We start from the raw sequence: 21630 nt of genomic DNA, 5'->3' as shown, positions 1-21630 counted from the left end.
ATAGGGATATTTTGTGTACGGAGAAGTTATAAGCGTATATACACAAGCCTGCTGGGTATTTATTTTTTTAATTAATGGGGACTTACTGGCTGAACTGAACACAGTTATCTGTGCAAAAAGGTACATGTGAAGGTATATATATCGCTGGTGGCATCAGCGTATGTGTAACACATTTCGAATCAGCCAAAAATTTGACCTTTTTAAAAAAGCACATACAATTCCAAGCATGGCGAAATCGTTGGAGTTATTGTCGAAGCGTGTGCGGTTTAAATTCCATATCTGAAAATCTGCATTTACCGCTGTTAAATATTAAATTTTGAGATGGTGGAATGTGTTCAGAACTTGGCTGCATTTTAGCACGTTTTGGTATAGCAAATAGATAGAACTGTCAGCAAACCGGTCTACTTCTTCAAGATTTAAGGGTTACTTGAAAGTTACTCTAAACAATGAAAACTTCGTCTCTTTTCTATTGTAAGCGGCTCGGTGGATTTTTCTCTCGTCATTCAATTTTTCTTTCACTTTTGTCCGTTTTTAGCTTCTAAGCTTTGAGTAATGTACAATGTACGTGTAATATAAGTTTACTTGCAACACCGTTGACACCTGCGATAATTTTCATTTTCGCAGTGCTTAGCAAGTAATTGTTTGGAGATTGTTATTTTGCCACGAGAGATTATAGCCCTCGTCTTCGGCTCGGCTCCATCTCTGCAAAATAGAAATCTCCAAACAAGCACGTAATTTGCTATTACATGACTAGGGATGAAAAGTAGAGTTTTCGTTGGATGTGGGAATTTTGTTGATTCGAGGCGAAGCTGAGGTCAATAAACACATAAAACGAGTGTATGTTGAGGACATCGAAAGTGGCGCTGCAAACCTTAGACGAATTATATATAGATTGGAAATTACGAACAAAATTACAGTAATTTAATTACGTAAAAATTGTGGTCCCGACATGAAAAACGAAGTATTTGATAGTGTGAGAATTGGTGGGCAAATTATCGCGAAGAATTCGAAATTTTTTACTACGCAAAACTTTGCAATTTAAAAAGAATTTAAATATTGGAACGATTAACTTTCAGAGACGTGTACTCCAAAAAGAGTGATTTATTCCAATGGAATAATAAATATGCAAAAGGTTTTCGTGAAAAAATATTTTAGAGTTCACACAATTTTGACACAGTTCATAGAAAACACTTGAAAGTCGAGACGTTTTCTCTTCTCCTAAGCCACACTTGAAAAAACGCGTCTGCACAATATTTTTATAGTAAAATAATGATAGATTGTCCCGAATATTAAATAAAAACAAAACTTTACATTCGCGATAGCAAAAATATCAACGCCTACATGTGTTAATGCATTCTACGTAAAATCGTACGAAATATGCATCTTGCCATACCACTGTTTCTAGCACGAACACTCATTTTTCCAACGTCGAAAAGCCTCCAAATTCTCAAATATGTATACGTGTACCATTGCATGTGTTGTATGTTTTTATTCAGCATATTTCTTATGTTCGTGCTAGAAACATACAAACTGATGTTGGGGACACATTTTACTGTACGAAATGCCTGTCTGTCGCTTTTGGCTCAAGCTGGAAACCTCTCATTCGCTAAAAAGGCATTTTAGCATGCGTAAGGAAACAGTAGCCAGAGGCGAGTTCTGGAATCGAGTTCGCTAAAAAAAAGCCTGTTAACATAAGTTAGGAACAACATTTTGTTTATAGTGTGTCGGAAATGAACGATGAAGTCGCGATATTTCGACACTAGATAAACATGTAACTATTACGTGCTTTTGAAACCTAAACCAATTTGTTTTGCCTAGGTGTGTAATAAGCCAATTTCAACCGTAGGGAAAACAAAAGCATGTAATAGGGATAAAAAGATGAAAAGTAGAGTTTCGTGAGAAACACACGAAAACGAGACTTTTCATTTTATCCCGGGTTATGTAATGGATTTTACTTGCTGAGGGCGTCGAAAGAAGTGCTTAAAACATGAAAAGTACGGTTTTCGACGAATGTAGCATGTAATAGTACATTACTATACCAGTGAAGTAATTTGATATCTCGTATCCAGATGAGTAAAAGTATCCGAGGGCTTAAGCCCGAGGTACTTTTACTCATCGTGATACGAGATATCAAATTATTTCACGTGTAAAGTATAGCGTTTTACTTTACGAGCGAGGGAAAGGGTCTTCACTAGTGAGGGAAAGGCCACATTACCTCACTAGTAAAGTAAATATCTATTACACACTGTGATACACATTGCGGTCATAAAAATTGTGCCCAAGTTCCGAATACAATATAATCACAACAGTAAACTAGAATGAACGTTAGTTCTAAGTTGAGTGCCCTCATCGCCCTCATCCTCATTTAGCACAACATTATAAAACCAAAATATTAACAAAAACAATGAACGGATGAGTCCCCATAAAAAAATGAAAAATGCCAAGTGTGCTTAATGTCAAGTGCAAGTGCGGTAAATTTCGATTGATGGAGTGTTTTGTGTTCGTTGACCGATTATATTTGTCGGTTGTTGAATTATTTATAAAATAAAATTGTTTGCCTGTTTTTTCCCCCTCTGACATTTCATATTCTTTTGGGGATTGTTTTGCAAACTGATTTTTAATTAGTTTGTATATTTGAAACAAACTTTTTGGAGAACAATGTGCGAATTAATTAGACGAAAACTTGTTCGAAACAAAAGTGAAGTGTTCGGCTCTTTTTTTCGGACATATTTTCTCGGATGATAAGGGTATTTGTCCGTCTGCTCGAATTTGTTCAAATACAAAAATCGAATCCTTTCAGGATACATCATACCAATCTGGACTTATTCGGTTGAAACACTCACAGAAAAGATTGTTTTCATTCCATTCGGTTTGATGGGAATTGGTAAAACAGCTAACAGCTTGTGATAAATGTGTTTTTAAGAACTGAATAAATTGACGTGGATAAAATTACATTTGAACAGAAACTCTCTGAAATATGTTCGCGTGTGGTGCTGTAGGAAAAACGTGTTTACTGCTGATAAAGAATGAAAACTCTGAAAAATTCTTTAAGGATCATTCATAAAGTATGTCACACGTGCACCTTTTTCTTACATATGTTTCTCAATATTTTGCATCTCTTTGGCACGTGTGACATGCATTTTGATCAGGGCCTAATATTTGTCAAAAGTTTCACGCCGTTCAAATAGTGCCTTTCAAAAAGATTTTGGTTCAGAGAAATCATCAAAAAACGAATATGTTTCCGCCCAAATGTAGGCAACAAATATGCAAAGGGTCCATCGCTCTTAAAACTACACAGTGTAAGCGTACCTCTCATTCATAAATAAGTCCGACTACTCACACATGCCCGGGAACTGAACTGGTTTACCCTGTAGTGACTAGTTTTGAGATATTCATTTGGATAGAGTCCGCATGCGACAGTCTGTTAATTGCATACAAATTACGGCACCCAACGCACAATGGAAGGACAAAAAACTCACTATTTGAAGCCTATTTTTGAGAAAATGTTTTCTGCAATTTTCCGGAATTTCTTCATTTGCTCGAGCAAGTAGGAGAAAATACTTTCTTCACCACTGCGCATTGTTCCGATTTTAAGGTATGACTCGATGCATATATTTGAAACCTGTCCGAAAATAACACATGTCATCAGCCTATGACGACAGTAGCAGACAGGTGACTTCCTATTTTTTTTCCTTTTTTACCTTTTTTCATCAAGGTATTCAGTGAATTATTTGCGTACTAAAAGGAGACTTTCGTGTGGTCTCATCACCAAATGCAGACTGTTGATATCTAAAATAAATAGAGGTACATTGTACTGTGTGTGTGTCTGTCTATAGACGAATCAAAATCCTCAGAGAAATTATGTGTGGTTCAGTGGAAGTTTACAAATGCCTTCGAGTCCACATAGAGCATGTGACAGATATTTTGATATTTAGCATCATGTAAGAATACGGTTTACTGCACTGGAGCGACAAAAATGCTTCCCACTGAACAGGGGCGGATTAAGGTTTCCAGCGCCACTGGCAAACGGAATCTAAGCGCCAGTTTTTCTATTCGAAATTCGTATATAAATAAACGAAAATTACTGCTTGTTCAAGACGAACGTTACGTTACGGAGAGGATTGAAATGGATGATAGTGTTAAGATAGAAGTGGAATAAATGTAATTGCGAGCTCAGCGAGTAATATATCACTACAAAAATTCTGATACATCTGAAAAGAAAATGCTGTTTTGATTATTGTGGTATAGCACTGGTACTGGTATGAGTGAAAAGTAAAAAATTTTAGGTTGAGCTTTTTCTTTTTCATTTTTTCACTTCTTATTGCGCTCTGGTATTATTTTCGAGTAGTCAGCTTTCCTCAAACAATCGAGGGCAATATTTATAAAGAAGGGCATATCCCCGATATCTCAGAAACTACTGAACTTTTTTTTTTCCTGAAAGGTAGTGAAAAATTATGAATTTAGAATCCGACATAAATTTTAGGGAAATTAGCATTATTCGGCGTATTCTCTTGAGGTATTTCAGTTTTTCGACAATATCTTCGGAACCATATGGCGGTAAGACTCGGAAGCAGGTCAGGTCAACCTGAAACCTGAAGCAGGCCACCTGAACCTGAGTTGACCTGAAACCTGTTTTATTAACTTTTGACCTGACTTGATTGACCTGAAAACCTAATTTTGGAAAAACCTGAATTGACCTGAAGAATAAATATGCCAGAACATAGAATTTAGCTTTTTCACTATGTAAAAGCTGCCTTAAAGATCTCTGAGATATCGTAGATATGCCCTTTAGTGATGTTACCCTCGAAATGAAGATCGATCAACACTCCATTCTGAACTAGTTCACGATGTCCTCATTTTTTGCCTCTTTACATAATGTAAGGAAGAACTATAGTTCTAAATATTTCATTTTAGACTTTTCGTAGCTCTTTGCGTTTTGTTTTTGTAATTTTACCTTTAAGACTGAAATAAATGAAATGGAATGACCATTCATGGACTCATGCGCTTGTCAAAATAAAATTTGGGACCTACTTGCGTGCTGTGCTTTACGAGATTATACAATGTGTATAGTTCATTCGCAAACTCTCTATAGGTTTGTGACAGATTACGGGCGCCGGAATTTCAGTTTGAAACTAATAAACAATTTCTCTTCAGACATTAATTGTCCATTCAGTGACTGAGCTCAGCGCCAAATTTTTCCAGCGCCATGGGCCATGGGCCTATTTCTCATAGGGTAATCCGCCCCTGCCACTGAAAATTTACGTTTTTAACGAGAAATAATTTTAAGCCGAAATAGATGTCTAGCAATATTGCGGTAAAAGTGTTTATCTACCTAGGTGAAATAATAGCAGTGAAAAAGTGCTATTATTTCGCCGTCGGTAGATAAAATAGCGTATTCACCTCTGTCCAAATGTTTATTTAGACACTTGGGGTTATACCATTCGCCTTCGGCTCATGCAATAACTCCCCAAGTGTCTAAATAAACATATGGATAGAGGTGAATAATCTACTATTATGCGACATTGTTAAAGAGGAGACGTTAGGGGGAAGTTATTGGTAACTGAATTGAATTGCATAAATCATAAATTCAGTTATGTAACCTAAAAATATCTGCATGTAATGCACGACAGATGAATTTACCTCACTTAGACACTCAATAGAACGGCACTGTTGACCAGAGATATAGCAAGTGTTGTTGGAAAGCTGAGACTAGCAGCAAAACAAAACTAAGCAGTTTGGCTGCGAAAAATGATCATGAGTGTGACTGTTAGGGGTTGCTGAGTTTCACAACTATGGCCAAAAATGAGAGAAAAATTTTGAACCAGTTGCTATGTAGAAAATTTGAAAAAGTAACTTTTTTTGGTATTGGTAGAGCTAATGTCCCTCTACTTGTACAACTAATTACCACCTCTCTATCTGTGACTCAAGTATCCACGCCTGTAGAACCTTTCAAAGATCGTCATTTTTCAACTTCAATGAGTCGCCACCTGCCCACCTTGCATCCATGCGACAATTTTCTTTTTGTACTATGACTTATTAGAATTTAATGCCCTATCGATTGCAACATCAATCAGTTCTATCGCACCCACAGAGCACTCTAGGGAGCCTTGGTCCGGGTGCTGCGGACTGCACGGATGAAAATCAAAAAAATTTGTGGAACGTTGTTCAGGGTCACAAGCAGACTAAGAATATCCAAAAATGTGACGACATGTTTACTTAAACTCCATTCAACCACACCGTGATCTCTTCAACATAAAACTTTGTGGAGCATTGATTTTGTCTCGTCGTAAAACATACATTTTCAATTATGCGAGAGATAGTCTCGCTTCCCAAAATAGCCAAACTCGAAAATAACTCGCAAATGTAACAAATTTGGATTGGTTTTGTTTGCACGGAAAATGAATGAATGGAAAAAGTTGTGTTGCTACTTTTGTAATTGGGATGTGAACGACGTAGATTTCGGATGATATTAATCAATGACCTACCACTATACCGTAAAAGGTTATTCAGGTAACTAATGACTGGTGCAAACACTTTCTTATTTATTAACTGTTTCGATATAACGGGGGCCAATCAAATGGAAAAAGTTTTCTCTTTGGACAGATCGAAAACTTTTTCCTCTTAACCGTGACCTCATTCATGTAATGGGAAAATCAAAAATTCTATTTGATAGGTACAAACGAGATGTGTTCCCCAAAGTTAAAGTCATAATGAGTTTGAAACTCTTTGGATTGAATTAAGACGTTCGGGAAATTTTAGTTTGTACTCAGTTCGTTACAACAACCGAACGAAATTTGCAACTTTTGTCTGTTACTACAAAGAGGTGGAGAGTCCACACCCTTTTAGAAAGTAGCTTTCATCGATTGCAAAATTAAATCATGCAAAGCACAACCACGTGTGTTGAATTATATGTTACCGACATAATGTTGCATCAAATGCTTCGAGAGAATTGAATGACGAACGAAATCACATAAAGTCACTGTAACGATGAATAGCAGGTCCTTGATAAAAAATTCATTCGATTGAAACAAACGATTTTGAAACTCAACACAGATCCCGAACAGATTTACAAAAAATCTTCTCTGCTAACTAAGTTTCGGGTGAATTCGAGTGTAGCGCTTCAGTCTAGAAATATTTTTCCAAACGCATGCTATCATATTCACCACATTCCATCAGCTCTATAAAAATCATTAGCGCAGCGCTACACCACCATCTCATACAATTTTGACGTTCAACAGCTCAAAATCACTGTTACTAACACAGCTCTTTTGTCCCGCGAAAATAGAATAATCAAACAAGTCCATTTGCCTTACAGTAGAGCGTTTAAGCCAATCAGATGATAGTATTTGCCTTACAGTAGAGAAATTGTTATTTGCACTTGCCCAATAACGTGGGGTGCCCGTTGGTGACTTAGGTGCTAAGGAAGTATTGCTTTCCACCAGTAGTATCGCTATGAATATAAGGTTATTAAGGGTGACATTATTGTAGCGAGGTGTCAAACCTTATTGGGATGAGCTGAATAACCTTAAGATGAACAACACAACGCCAAATTGTAGCCTAAATTGATGCGAAAATATATTATTTTGCGCACAAATTTAGACTACAATTTAGCGTTGTTGATTCCTCTTAAAAGTAGAACCGATTTGAGTACAATCTTATCTCAGCTAATAAATTTTGATGACAAAAAACATAAATTTAAGATCCAAATTCACTTTGTTTCCGATTTACAAAATATATCAACAAAGTCACAAATTGCCCTTAATTGTCGATTAAAACGAAATTGCAAACCATTTCCAACATTCTACCCGATAGACGGGCTATTTTGCGGCTCCTACATATTAATGCACAGAAGACAAAGAACAAAATTAAAATTCCCCCCCATCCCCTCACATTCACCGCTATCTTTGCCGATAAACAAAAGAAAATTGCTCGACGATGATTTAAAACACAATTTACCGAAAATGAAACACGTTTCGACTATCATGTCACGATGATGGAAAGAACGGAGGGAAAACATTTCGACAATCGTTACAGACCATTATCCTTGACTTATATTATACCGCGTGTGGACATAAATATTTCAATGTTTGCACGTATAACTATAACCTAGTCGTATTGCGTAAAGTATATCCAGAAAGTTTTTTCAGGTCGGAAACGGCGTGTGAATTTTCCGAATAAATACACGAAAAAATGAAGCTTAAATTGAAAGATACACGCTCATTTCATGTCATACTAAACCAATCTTTGAGGGTTTTCCTTTTCCATTTCGTTTTACCATTTATTCGTTTGTTCACCACATCCAGATAAAAATGACAAGTTTCGAGCTTATAAATATCTAATGCAATATACGCACAACACAAAGCAATATAACGTTCCGACTAGAGTTATTCAATTATGGAATCGAAATATATTTTCTTTTTTTGTCCTTTCTCTGCTATATCCACATCTAAATAGTGGAAAAACCAATAAAATTGTATTATTGTCAGTCAGATACAATATGGTCGATAAAGAAAATGTGAAAAATGAATTGAATTATAAATGATAAAACAATTGTCTGCTTATCGGTATGAAGAACACGTAATAATACAAACGCTTCGATGTTTTTTCGATGAATCATTTCCCGTGCGACAATCTTTCAACTGTTCGTTCAAAATTGACTGTAAACGGCGATGAATACAAACCATTTACATTAAGACGGATTAGACTAGACACTCCGTGAGAAAATTGCACCAACTGTTTTATATTCAACGAGAGAAAAGTCACGTTTTCCAGTGTTTATTGACCTCGGCCTCGCCTCGGATCAACAAACTTCACACGAAAATTAGATCTATCGTTAGGCATATTCTAGCTACGCATAGCGACGCGAAAGGGACCTAATTCATTTTTTTATTTTGACAGTAGTTGACAGTAGAACAAAAACAAAGTTTGAGTTAGGTCTCCTATGTGTAGCTAGTTGCTAGAGTCAGTTAAATACCGTCATAGTGTGTATTTTGAAGGGCTATTAAGCAGTCGTAATGCTTAAGCAATTTTTAAACAATTTAAGTAAATGAAAACTGCTGCAAGGTTCATAAGATGTTTTGTGTGAATTTGGTTGATCCGAGGCGTAGCCGACGTCAACAAACACATAAAAACGAGATTTTTGATAGATTTTGCATGCTTAGGGCGTCGAAAGTAATGCTTGAAACATGAAAAGTACGGCATGAAAAACCCATTAAACCAAAATTTGTAAGTTCAATTTTTAGTTCAAATATCAGGAGGAAAACCAACAGAAATTTAAGGTTGCATAGACTATGCCAAATAATTCCTACACTTCCTCGTTAAGTAATTTTGATAGAAAATTGATTCCATCGAAACGAAGGCGTTGTTTCAGTTCGGTTTGGGGTCATTGTGGTCTGAGCATCGTTCTTGCTTCTACTGTTCTCTTTGAAAGACAACACACCGTCAACGGGCTTTTTGCCTAACAATTACAACAATAACAAGCTGTGGCTAGATTTCGATCACCTACAACTGGCCATCCAATGTGAAGTCTCGTCTTACACACTGCACTGTTGAGTGTAATGCTTAGTTTCCTCTTACCAAAAAAAGTACTCCGTGTGAGAGACAAAATTGAATTTTTTCAATTTTTCTTTGTTTATTTGACAGTTTGCTCTCTCACGGCGCTCTAATGGCTCTCTCACGGCGTACTTTTTTTAAGTGGAATGGGCACTTAACGGTGTGCTCACTTGAACAATTTTATTGATGAATTCCGAACAATGAAAATCTGCACGCAATTACGTAACTAGCTTAACATCAAAAAAGCCCAACATCGAAAAAGCCTAACTTTGAAAAGGCCATCGAAAAGGCCTTCAAAGTTTCTATTCGGATTTTATTAAAGTCCTGATCTGACCTAAGGCACGATTTTTCAACGAAAATTTTACCTACGTACCTTGTTGCAAAAGGAAAATTTGTGCGACATGCTGAGCGGGAATTATGATATGGAGCCTTTAAGAATTTTTGCGGGTTATAATAGCAAACGAAACGATCAATTTTTCCGAGAACAAACAGAAAAAAATGTATTAAGAATAAACAGCACAGGGAAAGTTATACTTTTCCGATGAATTAATGAATGACATTGATTTTCCAGAGACGAATGGGCATTAAGGATTTTCTCGTTAGTTAAAAGGAAAAGGTTAATTGATATATTTCGTTAAATGGGACGGTGCGGCTCTATACAAAAATTTGTTTAATAAACTTGTGCACCCAAATATCTCAGGGTATCATAATACAATACGAAAGTAGGACGGTAATGTTGTTATTGTTGGGTTAGCGACTTATTTCATTTAGATTGTAATTTTTGACGGTATTAGACGAAATTAATTTTACCTTCCATGACGCTGAGCGAATACAATTCTCTCAACGTATTCTCGAAGCATAGTGGTTCGAATTTCGGAATTTATTGATTTGCACGTTAAGGCATTAAAGAGGGCGGAAGTAAACGAGATTATATCGAAATGGCTTTATGGTTCAATTTGTAGAAATAAGATTATTAGTGAAACAAATTGGGATGGGAAATATACCCCGTCTTTCCACTCTGGTTTTGATGTGATATATTTGTTGTTTACATTATAAGTCGTGTGCCAGAGAGCTTTGGCATACTTGATAAGAATCTTTAATAAAAGTTTTAGTTTTTCGTAAGATTACGGTATTACGACACCCTTTTAAATGATGGATGGGTAATTAGTAGTGGCAGTGCACATTTCTTTAGTTCATTTTCTTGGTACTATTAAATATGTAGAGATGAGTGGGTCGAACAAAAATGAGGGCTGCACATAGACATAGCACAAATCTTACAGTGAAGTTAATTGACAAAAGTATTAAAAAGAATGAAAACTGAAACTTTTACACTCAAAATTAGACTAATTACACGTTATTATGACTGTGCTTAACTATTGCTCAGTTGACGACATAGAGTTATGGAATTATCACATTCAAACTCGTACAATCATGACTCACTTACTTGACCAAGTACCATTTCTCATACTTTAACGTATCGCGTCGTGATGAGATCACTATTCATTAGATTGACATTAACGGTTATACTTTAGTTGATGGTATCGCCGAGCGTTTAACAAAAAATCTTTTCCTTCATTTGTTTTACTGTACACTACGTGAACGTTATGCGTCACCAACTTTGACTGGTAATACCAAAGAAGTTATACGAACTGATAGAAGGGGAATATTGAACAAAATATAAATAAATGCAAGATCAACACTTCGAGCCATTTTTGAGAGCCAACGGTATCTGAAATCTTCCTATGCTATCTAGGCTGCATTGGCTGCATACACTTTTCAAGTTTCAAAACAGAAAAGTTGGGCTAAAATTTAAAAAAGTTTAGGCAATCCAGTTAGCCGAAGAGGACTACACGTACCTCTTTAGCGAATTATAAGATAAATGAAATTTCATTGATTTAGCTCCGTTCCAAATAGGCTGACGATGCCGAAGAAAGTTTTTTTGTGGATAAATTGAAACAGAAAACATCGTAGGCTCATTAGATACGGCATGAAATGGAAAAACTTCATTTTTATTGCAATTCGCTAATGTTACACATCCCGTTTCTGCACTTAACTATTCATATACGACTGAGATTATTGACCGACCTCCATCATTGACCGATATCCCTTAAAATACTTCCAATAGAATTTCTTACCACACTTTCTTGGTTGGCCCCATATATTTTCCGTTATATGTAATACGAAGCCATGGGCCACGCATGGTCGATCGCCATTTTTCACATTGCCATTAAAATGTCTCGAATATTTCTTTTCTTTTCATTTTACATTTCAATAAATCGTTTTCGGTAATGTAATAAGACATACACTTCCATTCGACATACAACACACAGCTTCCATTGTTTTGTAAGCCAGATAAAAGAAAAGTACAGAGTGCGGTTGGATAAAATAAATGTTTGCCCATTTCTACCCTCGTTACATTTTTATAGCAATTCTTCCGACCGAAGCCAGATAAAAATAAATGTAATTTCTGTGGTTATAAAACCCCCAGTAGAGATTTATGAGGTGAAACAGAAGAGTAGAAAAAAAAACCGAAAATCTGTTAACACCTTTTATTGATTAGGGAATGTCGTATGTATTATATACAATACGCACCATGTTCATTGCATAAATCTACCGCTTTGCCAGCGTATAATTTTAACAACGTGCGTTAATTAAATATAAATTTATGTCTGTGGTCTCTATACGTATTGGTGTATAATTAACGGGGGAAAAAAATTGAAATTGAACCGACGTCACGGAAGGTAAAGCGATAATAATAAGAAAGCTTTTCGTAAAAATAATGTAATTACAGTTCCATGCTGCCTCGTTCCCCTTTTCGGTATTTATTAATTAAATTTAAACCACTTCTTAGTCGTACCCTTTCAATTTCTTATTGATTTACATGACATCGAGTCTTCTACTTCTCAATCAAATCACAGCCATCAAGAGCAAACCCCTTTTGTTTTTCCTGATCGAAACGTTTGATTTTCTTACAAATCATTCCATTTCAATTCATTGAAACGGAATAGGTAGAGAGGACACGACAGTGTCAGTTCCCAAAACACGATATGAGACGTTAATTTTGACATCGATTCTACTATCTTTCTACGATGTTGGCTAACTGCGATATGGACACTAGGCAAATTGTCGTTAGGAACCCACCTAGCGCTTAACAAAAACCATTAATTCGTTGTGAATAAATGGTGTTACTGAAATGGCTTATGTTTCAAATCCGCTACCTCATGATGGACTGATATGCACACAGGCTCTCACTCTAGACGAAAATCGATTGCTTCAAATTGGATTGTGTAAAATTTCTCATACAATTTCAGCCACTGTTAAGATCATCAAAGCTTAGCTCGGACTTTAGTCTGTGAATTTTCGTTCGGTATGTGTATACATATGTGACAGGTAAACATACCTCCATGTGACTATAACGAAAATCTGGGTCATTTTCAGATAATACCCTTAGACACACACAATTGTACATTGTCCTCGATGTATATATCGTATGATTTTGGAACATGTATATATATGGATGGGTTGCCCCATCTCTTCCGTAATATATGTTTTGTAACCATTTTTCGCTATACAGCGGTTTGCAAAACATTTTGACTATAATACGCAAACAAATACAAGCCTATCCTAATGGGATATGCTTGTATTTGTTTGTGTGATATAACATCCCATCATCCCCAGGGAATGTAGGAATGTTTTAAAGAGAAATATATATTGAAATGGATGTTATTCGTTCAGTGATAAATTCGTTGGGTACAAGTTGTAGTATAATGAAGTATTGGGAGAAATTAATTAATTGTTGTATCGCTTAAAATAGGATTCGGTGCTTCCTTTCTATTGTCATTTCCGAAATGCAGACTTTTGGCGGTTTTTGGGCATATTTAATGCGAAACATTTGTACGGTCAAACTTTAGCAATTTGGTTTGTCAATCAGATGTAGTAGATTACGAATCGATGGGAGAAAATGTGGAAATGGATACGATTTCTCCCATAGACACTATATTTTACTCAACAAAGCAAAACAAATTTTGACAGCATTTAACTGCAAAGATAACGACTGCGTTGAGTAATAGTCGTTTACACGCTACACTCCCTTTAACGCATATATAATCCATTACATAACTCAGAACAAAAATCAAAAGTAACGTTTTCGTCCTTTATTGACCTCGGGTTCGCCTCGATTCAACAACATTTACACGAAAACTCGACACTTCAATCCCTCGCTGGGACAAATTTTGTTGAGGCTTATGTGATGGTTGTATTTCGAGCCGAAGACGAGGAAAATATCCCACATGCCTTAACGAAAAATGTCCCAGCGAGACAGTACGGTTGTTTTGTTGTCTTACGACCAGAAAATGCGAAAAACTGGTTTTTGTGTACACGGTAATGCCGCATTTTTTGGCCGCAAGACAACAAAGGATATTACGTTTCCTCGTGTTGGTGTTTTCCGAATATTTTACTCGTCTTCCGTTAAGGAATCCTTTTGAGAGTTTGAAATCTCAGTGACGAAACAAAATCGGATACGTTTGGAAACTTTCTGGAAAATCCGCACAACTGGTTGACAATTCGCGTATTATTTCTCTTTACCAACGTCACCGCCATCACTCAACATAATCATCCACTCAAAAGCTTAATTCTTTCTAAACAGATTATCACATTTGATTTGATTGGTTTTATGAATCCATAACGAAAAATGTGCCTCGATATAATGTGTTTAACGACATAGCAATTCACCAAAATCAAATTAGCTGTATACGTATATACCCCCATTGTCAACCATTCATTTGCTATTGTAACCATACAATCGCAAAGCCGTACAAAAAGTAACATTTTCCTCTGCTACGCCGAAATTACATTTCAATATAAATTCCATAAAACATTTATTGGCTTACCTGAAAGCTATGATTTACGTTTTTGGTACTACACTCGGCAAAGCATAGGTTCGACAAATCAATCTCATCAAATACTTCACGCTGAAACAGAAGAAGAAGAAAAAACGGAATGTTAAGTAAGTTAGAAGACTTTGTGGATGAATATATGTACAATAGGTAGGTACATAAGTATAGTAATAGATGAAACGAATGTTCTGTATATTCTCGATATGATATTTGCTCTCAAAAGTGGATGTTTACTAAGATAATGTTACAATTTATATTTTTTTTATGTTTGCATGCGAATGGGGAGGATTTAAGAGATATTTTCTTTGCTGTCGGATATAAAAATGGTTTTTATGTCTTTCATTTTTTTTTCTTCGCCCATAGCTTACATATTCTTCTATCTGGAATGAATACACTAAAATATGCAGCACAATTTGGGACAGGCGCATCGGGAGCCCCGTACGAGGTATATTAGAGAATCTATAATCCGATTAATTTACTCACTTTCACCGACATGTCACATTAGTGAATTATAAGAAAAATGTAGTTTCAATTAAATAGCACCGCTCTGAATAGGCTTACGATGGTTTTTTGTTTTATTTGAAACGGAGCTAAGTCAATGAGTTTTCATTTCTCTTATAATTCGCTAATGTCCCATTTCTGCACTTAGTTATTCATATCCAATATTGGCACTACTTCGTCAACTTATTTCATTTCATAAACTCAAAAATATTATGTTTCGTGTCTCGGACTAAAAGCCTTTTTTTTGCGTGTGAGAGGTTTCCAGACAGAGCCGACGGCGAGATTATTTTCAAAGCATCCTTCTAATTGGACTACATCGTTTGTGATTAAATGGACTAAATTGAAGTTTGCCACCCTCAAGGGGCTAACCGGATTAAGTCCGATACGATTTAGACCAAGAAGTGCGACACCCCTCACTTCAAGACTTGAAGTTCAAGTATTCGTTTGAAATGTCACCAAGTCTAAAAAATTCACGACAAACAGAGCTAGATATTAAAACATCAGAGAAATGATAGCATTCGACTGGGTAGCACATTCAAAATAATTGCGGCTTGTCAACTTTCGGCACCCTGGACTTTACTTAAATAGTCGTGTAATGCCTAGAAATAACTTTCTAAAAATCTAGAATTCAGTTTTGGATTTTTAGAAATTTATTTGGAGGCATTTCTCGACTATTTAAGTAAAGTCCAGGGTGCCGAAAGTTGACAAACCTCAATTATTTTAAATGTGGTAGAATGTTCATTTTAGTGACAGTTGGGTCCAATGAGAGAATGGGCCCAATTTTGTATAAGATTATCTCGCAATCTTTTTTAGAAGCCAGCTGTCATTTATACGTATTCTATCCGGTCACAGACGTACCAACTTATCATTTCTCTGAGAAACACGAAGAAGTTTCATTGTGAAATGATCGGAAGCGCATTTTTGACCGACGAATGAACGAAACATTTGACGAAACTAAAGTGAGGCTATGTTTGAAAGTACCGTAACATGTAGATGATCTATAACAGAAGATCTACTCAACTTAAGGCATTGACGAACGTATAAAACTTTTATTCCGGATTTAAAGACTGTGTTTTTTCTTGTATATTCCAGTGTACAAATTCAAAATCTTACAAAAGTTATATCAAACCTATAAGCCCATTGCGTTTCGTATGGGCTGAAATGTAAGGATTTACCCTGAGATTACATTAAGAAAAGAAGTATGATAAAGATTCTTTTTACTTTCCATTCTTTTCGTTTTGGTTTTTTTTATAAATCGAATGCATAATTAACAATGATAACGTCAAACGAAATCAAAGTACATAATGGGCTTTAGCCGTTATTAATGTTTTAGTACCCATTTAAAAAAGGACGATAGATACATCAAACAGCCACTGCAACAGTAAAGAAAATGATGATTAAACTCAGCACTATGTACAATGTTCATTGTTCACATCCCCCATACCACGTCTAACCTTCACCATGAAAGAATGGTACATCGAGTAAAAAATTCAGAACATGACGAAAACTGTCAGACATTAATGAAATAAAAGCAAAAGAATGGAACTTAACGAAACGCAAACGTTGTTGCCGCAGTTCGTTTGTTTTATTTGCATCATTATACATAACATGTTCATGTGTTATTATCATAACTTTGAACATATATTCTGGCAAAATGTTTGTTTGTTTTGAGACCTCACCATAACAGAATTTTGCAGTCATTAGGACGAAAACACACGAACAATTTTGCGTTTATGAGATCGACAATTTTATGCTGAGTTTTCCATTCTGATCACATCAACGCAAAATTGCTAGTGTTGTTTGGTTTTTCACAAGTTCATTCTTAACAGCGACTTGGATTGTGGACTACAAAATTCGGAATGCTCACTCACCTCTATTCTGGGGAAAGTTAGATAGTTTTAAGCTTTTAATGCAAAGTGAGTCATCTTTATCAGGAAGTATTGGCACTTTAGGTGTAAGCTGGCAACACTTTTAGAGAGAGAGAGAGAGAGAGAAATGCTTTTTCATAGAAAATTGACGCCATCTACAGTATATTGGAATGCCAGTTGCTAACGCTCAAAGTTGAAGACTTCAGTCTCCCTTGGGAAATGATTCGGTCGGAAAGTCTTCGAAATGAACTGTGTAATTGGAGACTATTTTCTCTTGCCATATAGGGGTGCTTAACATACTTTATGTATTCTAGGTACGCGTTCGCACCAATATTTTCCAGTTTAGTTCATTTTCACCCGAAACACATTTCAAAACCGAAACGTTTTGTTTATAAATAATAAATAAATACAAAAAAAAGAACTAAACGAAGTTACATATTCTTCTCGCCATAAATTATTCAGCAACACCGCGCTACCCATCCATACATGTGCGTTCTTCAGATATTTCGACGCTGGAGGGTGTTTTTTTCCCCAGTTCAAAACTTAAAGAATTTTAAATTACATTTCAAACACGAACACACAACTGACGTTGATTAATGAAATGTACACATCGGTCCCCCTTCTCCAAAATTTTAAGTTATCAATTAATTCAAAAGTTTGAATTTCAGACAGTGTGGAGGCTTTTTTTTTGTAGACTTGATGAATATTATATAGATGGGCCAGCATACCAAAATCAACTTTATCTCGAAAAGGGAAAAATTAAATTTGTATTCTGAATCGAACTGAAGTGCGCCGATAAGATATATTGGTGTAATATTCGGTGTCTAGGGATTCGGCACACGTCTGAGAGTATCAGAGTTACTTTTATTATCATTCCAATCTACAAGAAAATCGTCAGAAAAATTGAATTTTATACAAATATACTATCTCTGCATCAATTTGTGTACCCACGGCAGGACGAATTCGTTACCCCTACTTTAAAATAATGACGAAACGGCCTGTTACAACCCAATCGGGTTATAGGCAGGATCATACTTGTACTTTGTACTACTTTCACTGAATGTCCTTAAAATTTTTGAGATCCCTATAGATGTACTAGGATCGAAACTGGTAGGATATCGGTGTCTCCTAACAATATCTTTGCCAGCTAAAATAAGTTCTACACTCAACTCAGATTTGAACTGTTTCAATAGCCTTTGTGTCTATGCAAATCTGACAAACACTGACAACTCAATCAAGTAGTGGAAAGCAGAGCGTAGTGATTAACACATCTGCTTTCCACTACTCAATTAAGTAGTCAGAGTCATTCCAATCGATTGACAGATTTGTAACGACAATAAATCTGATTGAATTGGTTCAATATTAGTTGCAATAGACGGATCAAATTACGAGGGAATGTAGCGCTAAAATAGGTAACATCAGATTTTCTCAACAGAAAATCTAAACAAATGCAGAAACGGAAAGGTTTGACAGATTGACTGAAAAATAATTAAATTCTGACTGCAAACAAAATGTCATTGTGCAGCACATGATCTCAGGAGTCCGGTAAATTTATTGTTTTCTCAATCATGTCAACAACAATTTGCGTTCACAATCCGACGTTCCCTAATATGGGAAATTTCAGAACGATGTGAATATGTTGTCGATGTACATACGTCTGTAGCGTCACTGTAAAATTGATGCTTATTGTAAACGTAAAATACAAATGGATACGTAAGATCTATTCTTTAGAAGTCGTTAGCGCTACACCAAACGAAATATTACGAGACATTCAAACTCAACGGAAACTTGTACGTGCGTTGCTGTGGTCGGTTGCATTATTTTCATTGTTTAAATATACTTTTTCAATTAACTAGTTTTATCCATGCACTGAAGTAGTAGATTTCAAAAATTTACGATAATTTGAAACGTTCTGCAGTTAGTCCATTGATACAAGTTTCAGAACATGAACTAAATACATAATCTCTGTCACAAATTGATTAACAATTGAATTTCTATAACTTGTTTTTCTTCGTAAAAGTCCATAAAATGCTCATGAAATGGGTAAAAAAAATGTTTATCTCATTAAATACGATCGGTCGTTTCAGTTCTGCCATCGCATAATATTTTTTTATTTTATTTTTAAACATTTCATTTGAATAATGCGAATTGTAGCATCTCTGATTGTCCCATTCTCCATTATTATACACGTAATCCAATCCAATCGAGCCCACCGAAAATCAAAATACAAAATTCTTATAACGGCTCACATCGGATACTTTACAAAATTCTAAAATGATGTCACATCATGTTTTCCTATTTGGTTTACTTATGGTTTTTGTTCGTTTCACTCTCTCAACGGCAACGAGTTTTGAATCCTTAACGAGATGAATTTGGTTCACGGTTCATAGGATATTCATATTAGGTTCATGATGATGGTTTATTATATATATTGTGTGTGTATAATGTTGATTCTTGATAACATCACGAGAATATTAACAAGAGATTTGTCCATTGTTGTTGCTTATTTTATGTCTCGGATGGTACATGGGAAATAAAAGTTGAAGTTGAAACTACGTAAGTGATATATACGATTCTCTTCTATATTTACCTACATATAAATGGCAAGAATGGATCTGAAGTAATTTATTTTATTGGAATCCATACCAGATCGTTGATGTTAATAAGGGCAAGTAGTATGACATGGAAACGTACGGATCGCACGTATTTGATTGTTTCATTCGAATCGATGACTTAAGTATTAACAGAAATTTCAAGTTCATTGTAATGAGAAAATTGTATTGTTGACATCCGAAATTGTCCTTCATTGAGACAAGAACGTCTCAATCCGATTTCTGATGAAATTTGGCACCATAGTTCATCTTAAATCTAATCATTCGATTGACATCGTACCGTTGAGTTCATCTTAAATCTCAACATACGGCAAAATTTATTGACAAATTGGGCACCGAGGATGGTCTGTTGAAGATGTATAAAAATTTGAAAAGCTTGTTGTGCCGTTTTATTTGAAAATTTGACCTGGCTAGTCCCACAGACCATTTATGTGGCACCAGCTTCAACGTTTAAGGAACCTGAAGAAACGCACCTTTACAACAAATTACCTCTCAGCTGTTATTATGGTTGGAAAACATGGAAAGTGACGGGTTCAATGGAATCGAAGATTCAAGTGTTCGTGAACACCTGTTTGAGACGTATTTTGACAATCCTTTGGCTGAACGTTAACTCGAACGAAAATTTGTGGAACATTGCAGAAGCTGAAGACGTGACAACTATGATTAGGAAGGATAGTTAAAGGAGCCGTGCGACCTGGAACGAAGTCAAAACTTCACAGCGGGTGAGGAACAGATACTGATGATGAACCTGAATTTTGACCCCAATTTGGGTTTTCAGCAGAACAAAAATGATTTTTCTTTTGAAGAGTGCAATCAATGAGTGTTTGAGTATGTTTGTGGTGATGTAGCCTACTATGAGACAACTATTTGTGCCAATTTTAGAGAACTATTGCGCAGTAGGTTACACCACCACAAACATTTGTTATTTTTACTCAAAGTAAACACATTTTAACACAAAACGATGGTCCCACCTATTCCATGAACGACGCGGATACGAAGCTATCATCAAAAATATATTATTTTTTCGCACAAATTTAGGCGTTGTGTCGATTAGTCTTAAAAGGAAATAAGAAATTTTAGTTAAAGGCCATGTGAAACCCTTATATCAGCTTGTGCGTCACATGATATGCTTGGTTCAATTCTAGCACCTTTTTATATACAATTGACTACTTTTTTCCCTCTTATTATATTCAAGCACTTTGCACAACACGATATGCAAAACTTGAGTGAAAAGTGTGTTACAATAGAAGGTAGATCCACTTTTTTGCCTCAAAATAAATTGGGTAAATAAATGTCAACCAAAGAAACATCAATTCCATTTTTAAAATAAATTTTTCACTTTGAAATATTGTTTCGTTTCTTCGAAATTTTCTTTTAGTGAAAAATTGTGTTTACATAAACGAAACGTCTATTTCATAACATCATCCACAGTGTATTTGTACATTTTATGCAGTCAAATGGATTGTATACAAGTGCGTATGATTTATATGTACTGTTTGCTATGGCAGTGAGATGCTTTTCCTTTCAAAACTGGAAATTTAATTTATTTTTGTAGAAACAATGACAATCAGTGGTGGGCTGAAGTCACGCGAAAACATGGAAAACCCGAACCCGACCCGTATCTATCGGATCTGATTCGAATATGTATAGATTGTGGGATTTGTTTAATGCTTGATCGCATTTTTGTACGTTTTTACGTCCACTCTTTTTTTTTTAATTTTCGTGTCGAATAATTCCAACCCGGTTTTCGTCTTTGATATTTCTTTAGTATTTGAACTAATTTTTGTGTGTTAGTCCAATAATTCTCGCTTAGTTTAAATTCAGCACTTTCAACCCGATTACCTTTCCTTGGGTTCGGGTTTCACACATTTTGTCCAGAGTCGATCGAGTCGGGTTACGTTTCGAGAGAAGACTCGCCCATCTCTAATAACAATGACAAATGAGCTTTTCATATAATCATTTCAATCTTAACTAAAGCAAATAAATCGAGCGCTTCATAGTTTTGTTTGAAGAAAATTTTGCAGGAAACTCATTTCACAAAAATACGTTAGATTTGTCAACTCAACGACAATGAGGTTGGGGTCATCGATAAAGTGTATTTGTACAATCATACATCAGTGAATCCCCTAAGAAAGCAGGTATTGCAGATAAAGCGGAGAGATTTAAGCATAATCATTATATACGTCTTAAAGAAAACTATTT

At 35.6% G+C, this 21630-nt stretch overlaps 1 protein-coding gene across 3 annotated transcripts in view; it reads right to left on the bottom strand.

Annotated features, from left to right (window-relative positions):
- The window catches only part of LOC119076505 (diacylglycerol kinase eta), an 83919-nt gene that overhangs the window by 16749 nt on the left and 45540 nt on the right, over positions 1-21630 (bottom strand). For all 3 annotated transcript variants that reach the window (XM_037183285.1, XM_037183286.1, XM_037183287.1), the window contains one exon: positions 14442-14522. In XM_037183285.1, coding sequence (XP_037039180.1) covers positions 14442-14522 — 81 coding nt within the window. The remainder of the gene's footprint in view (positions 1-14441; positions 14523-21630) is intronic.

The sequence above is a fragment of the Bradysia coprophila genome, unplaced genomic scaffold (genome assembly GCF_014529535.1).
Source record: "Bradysia coprophila strain Holo2 unplaced genomic scaffold, BU_Bcop_v1 contig_232, whole genome shotgun sequence".
Classification (NCBI taxonomy): domain Eukaryota; kingdom Metazoa; phylum Arthropoda; class Insecta; order Diptera; family Sciaridae; genus Bradysia; species Bradysia coprophila.
The sequence above is the reverse complement of the archived record's forward strand: the minus strand, read 5'-3'. Positions and strand labels throughout refer to the sequence as shown.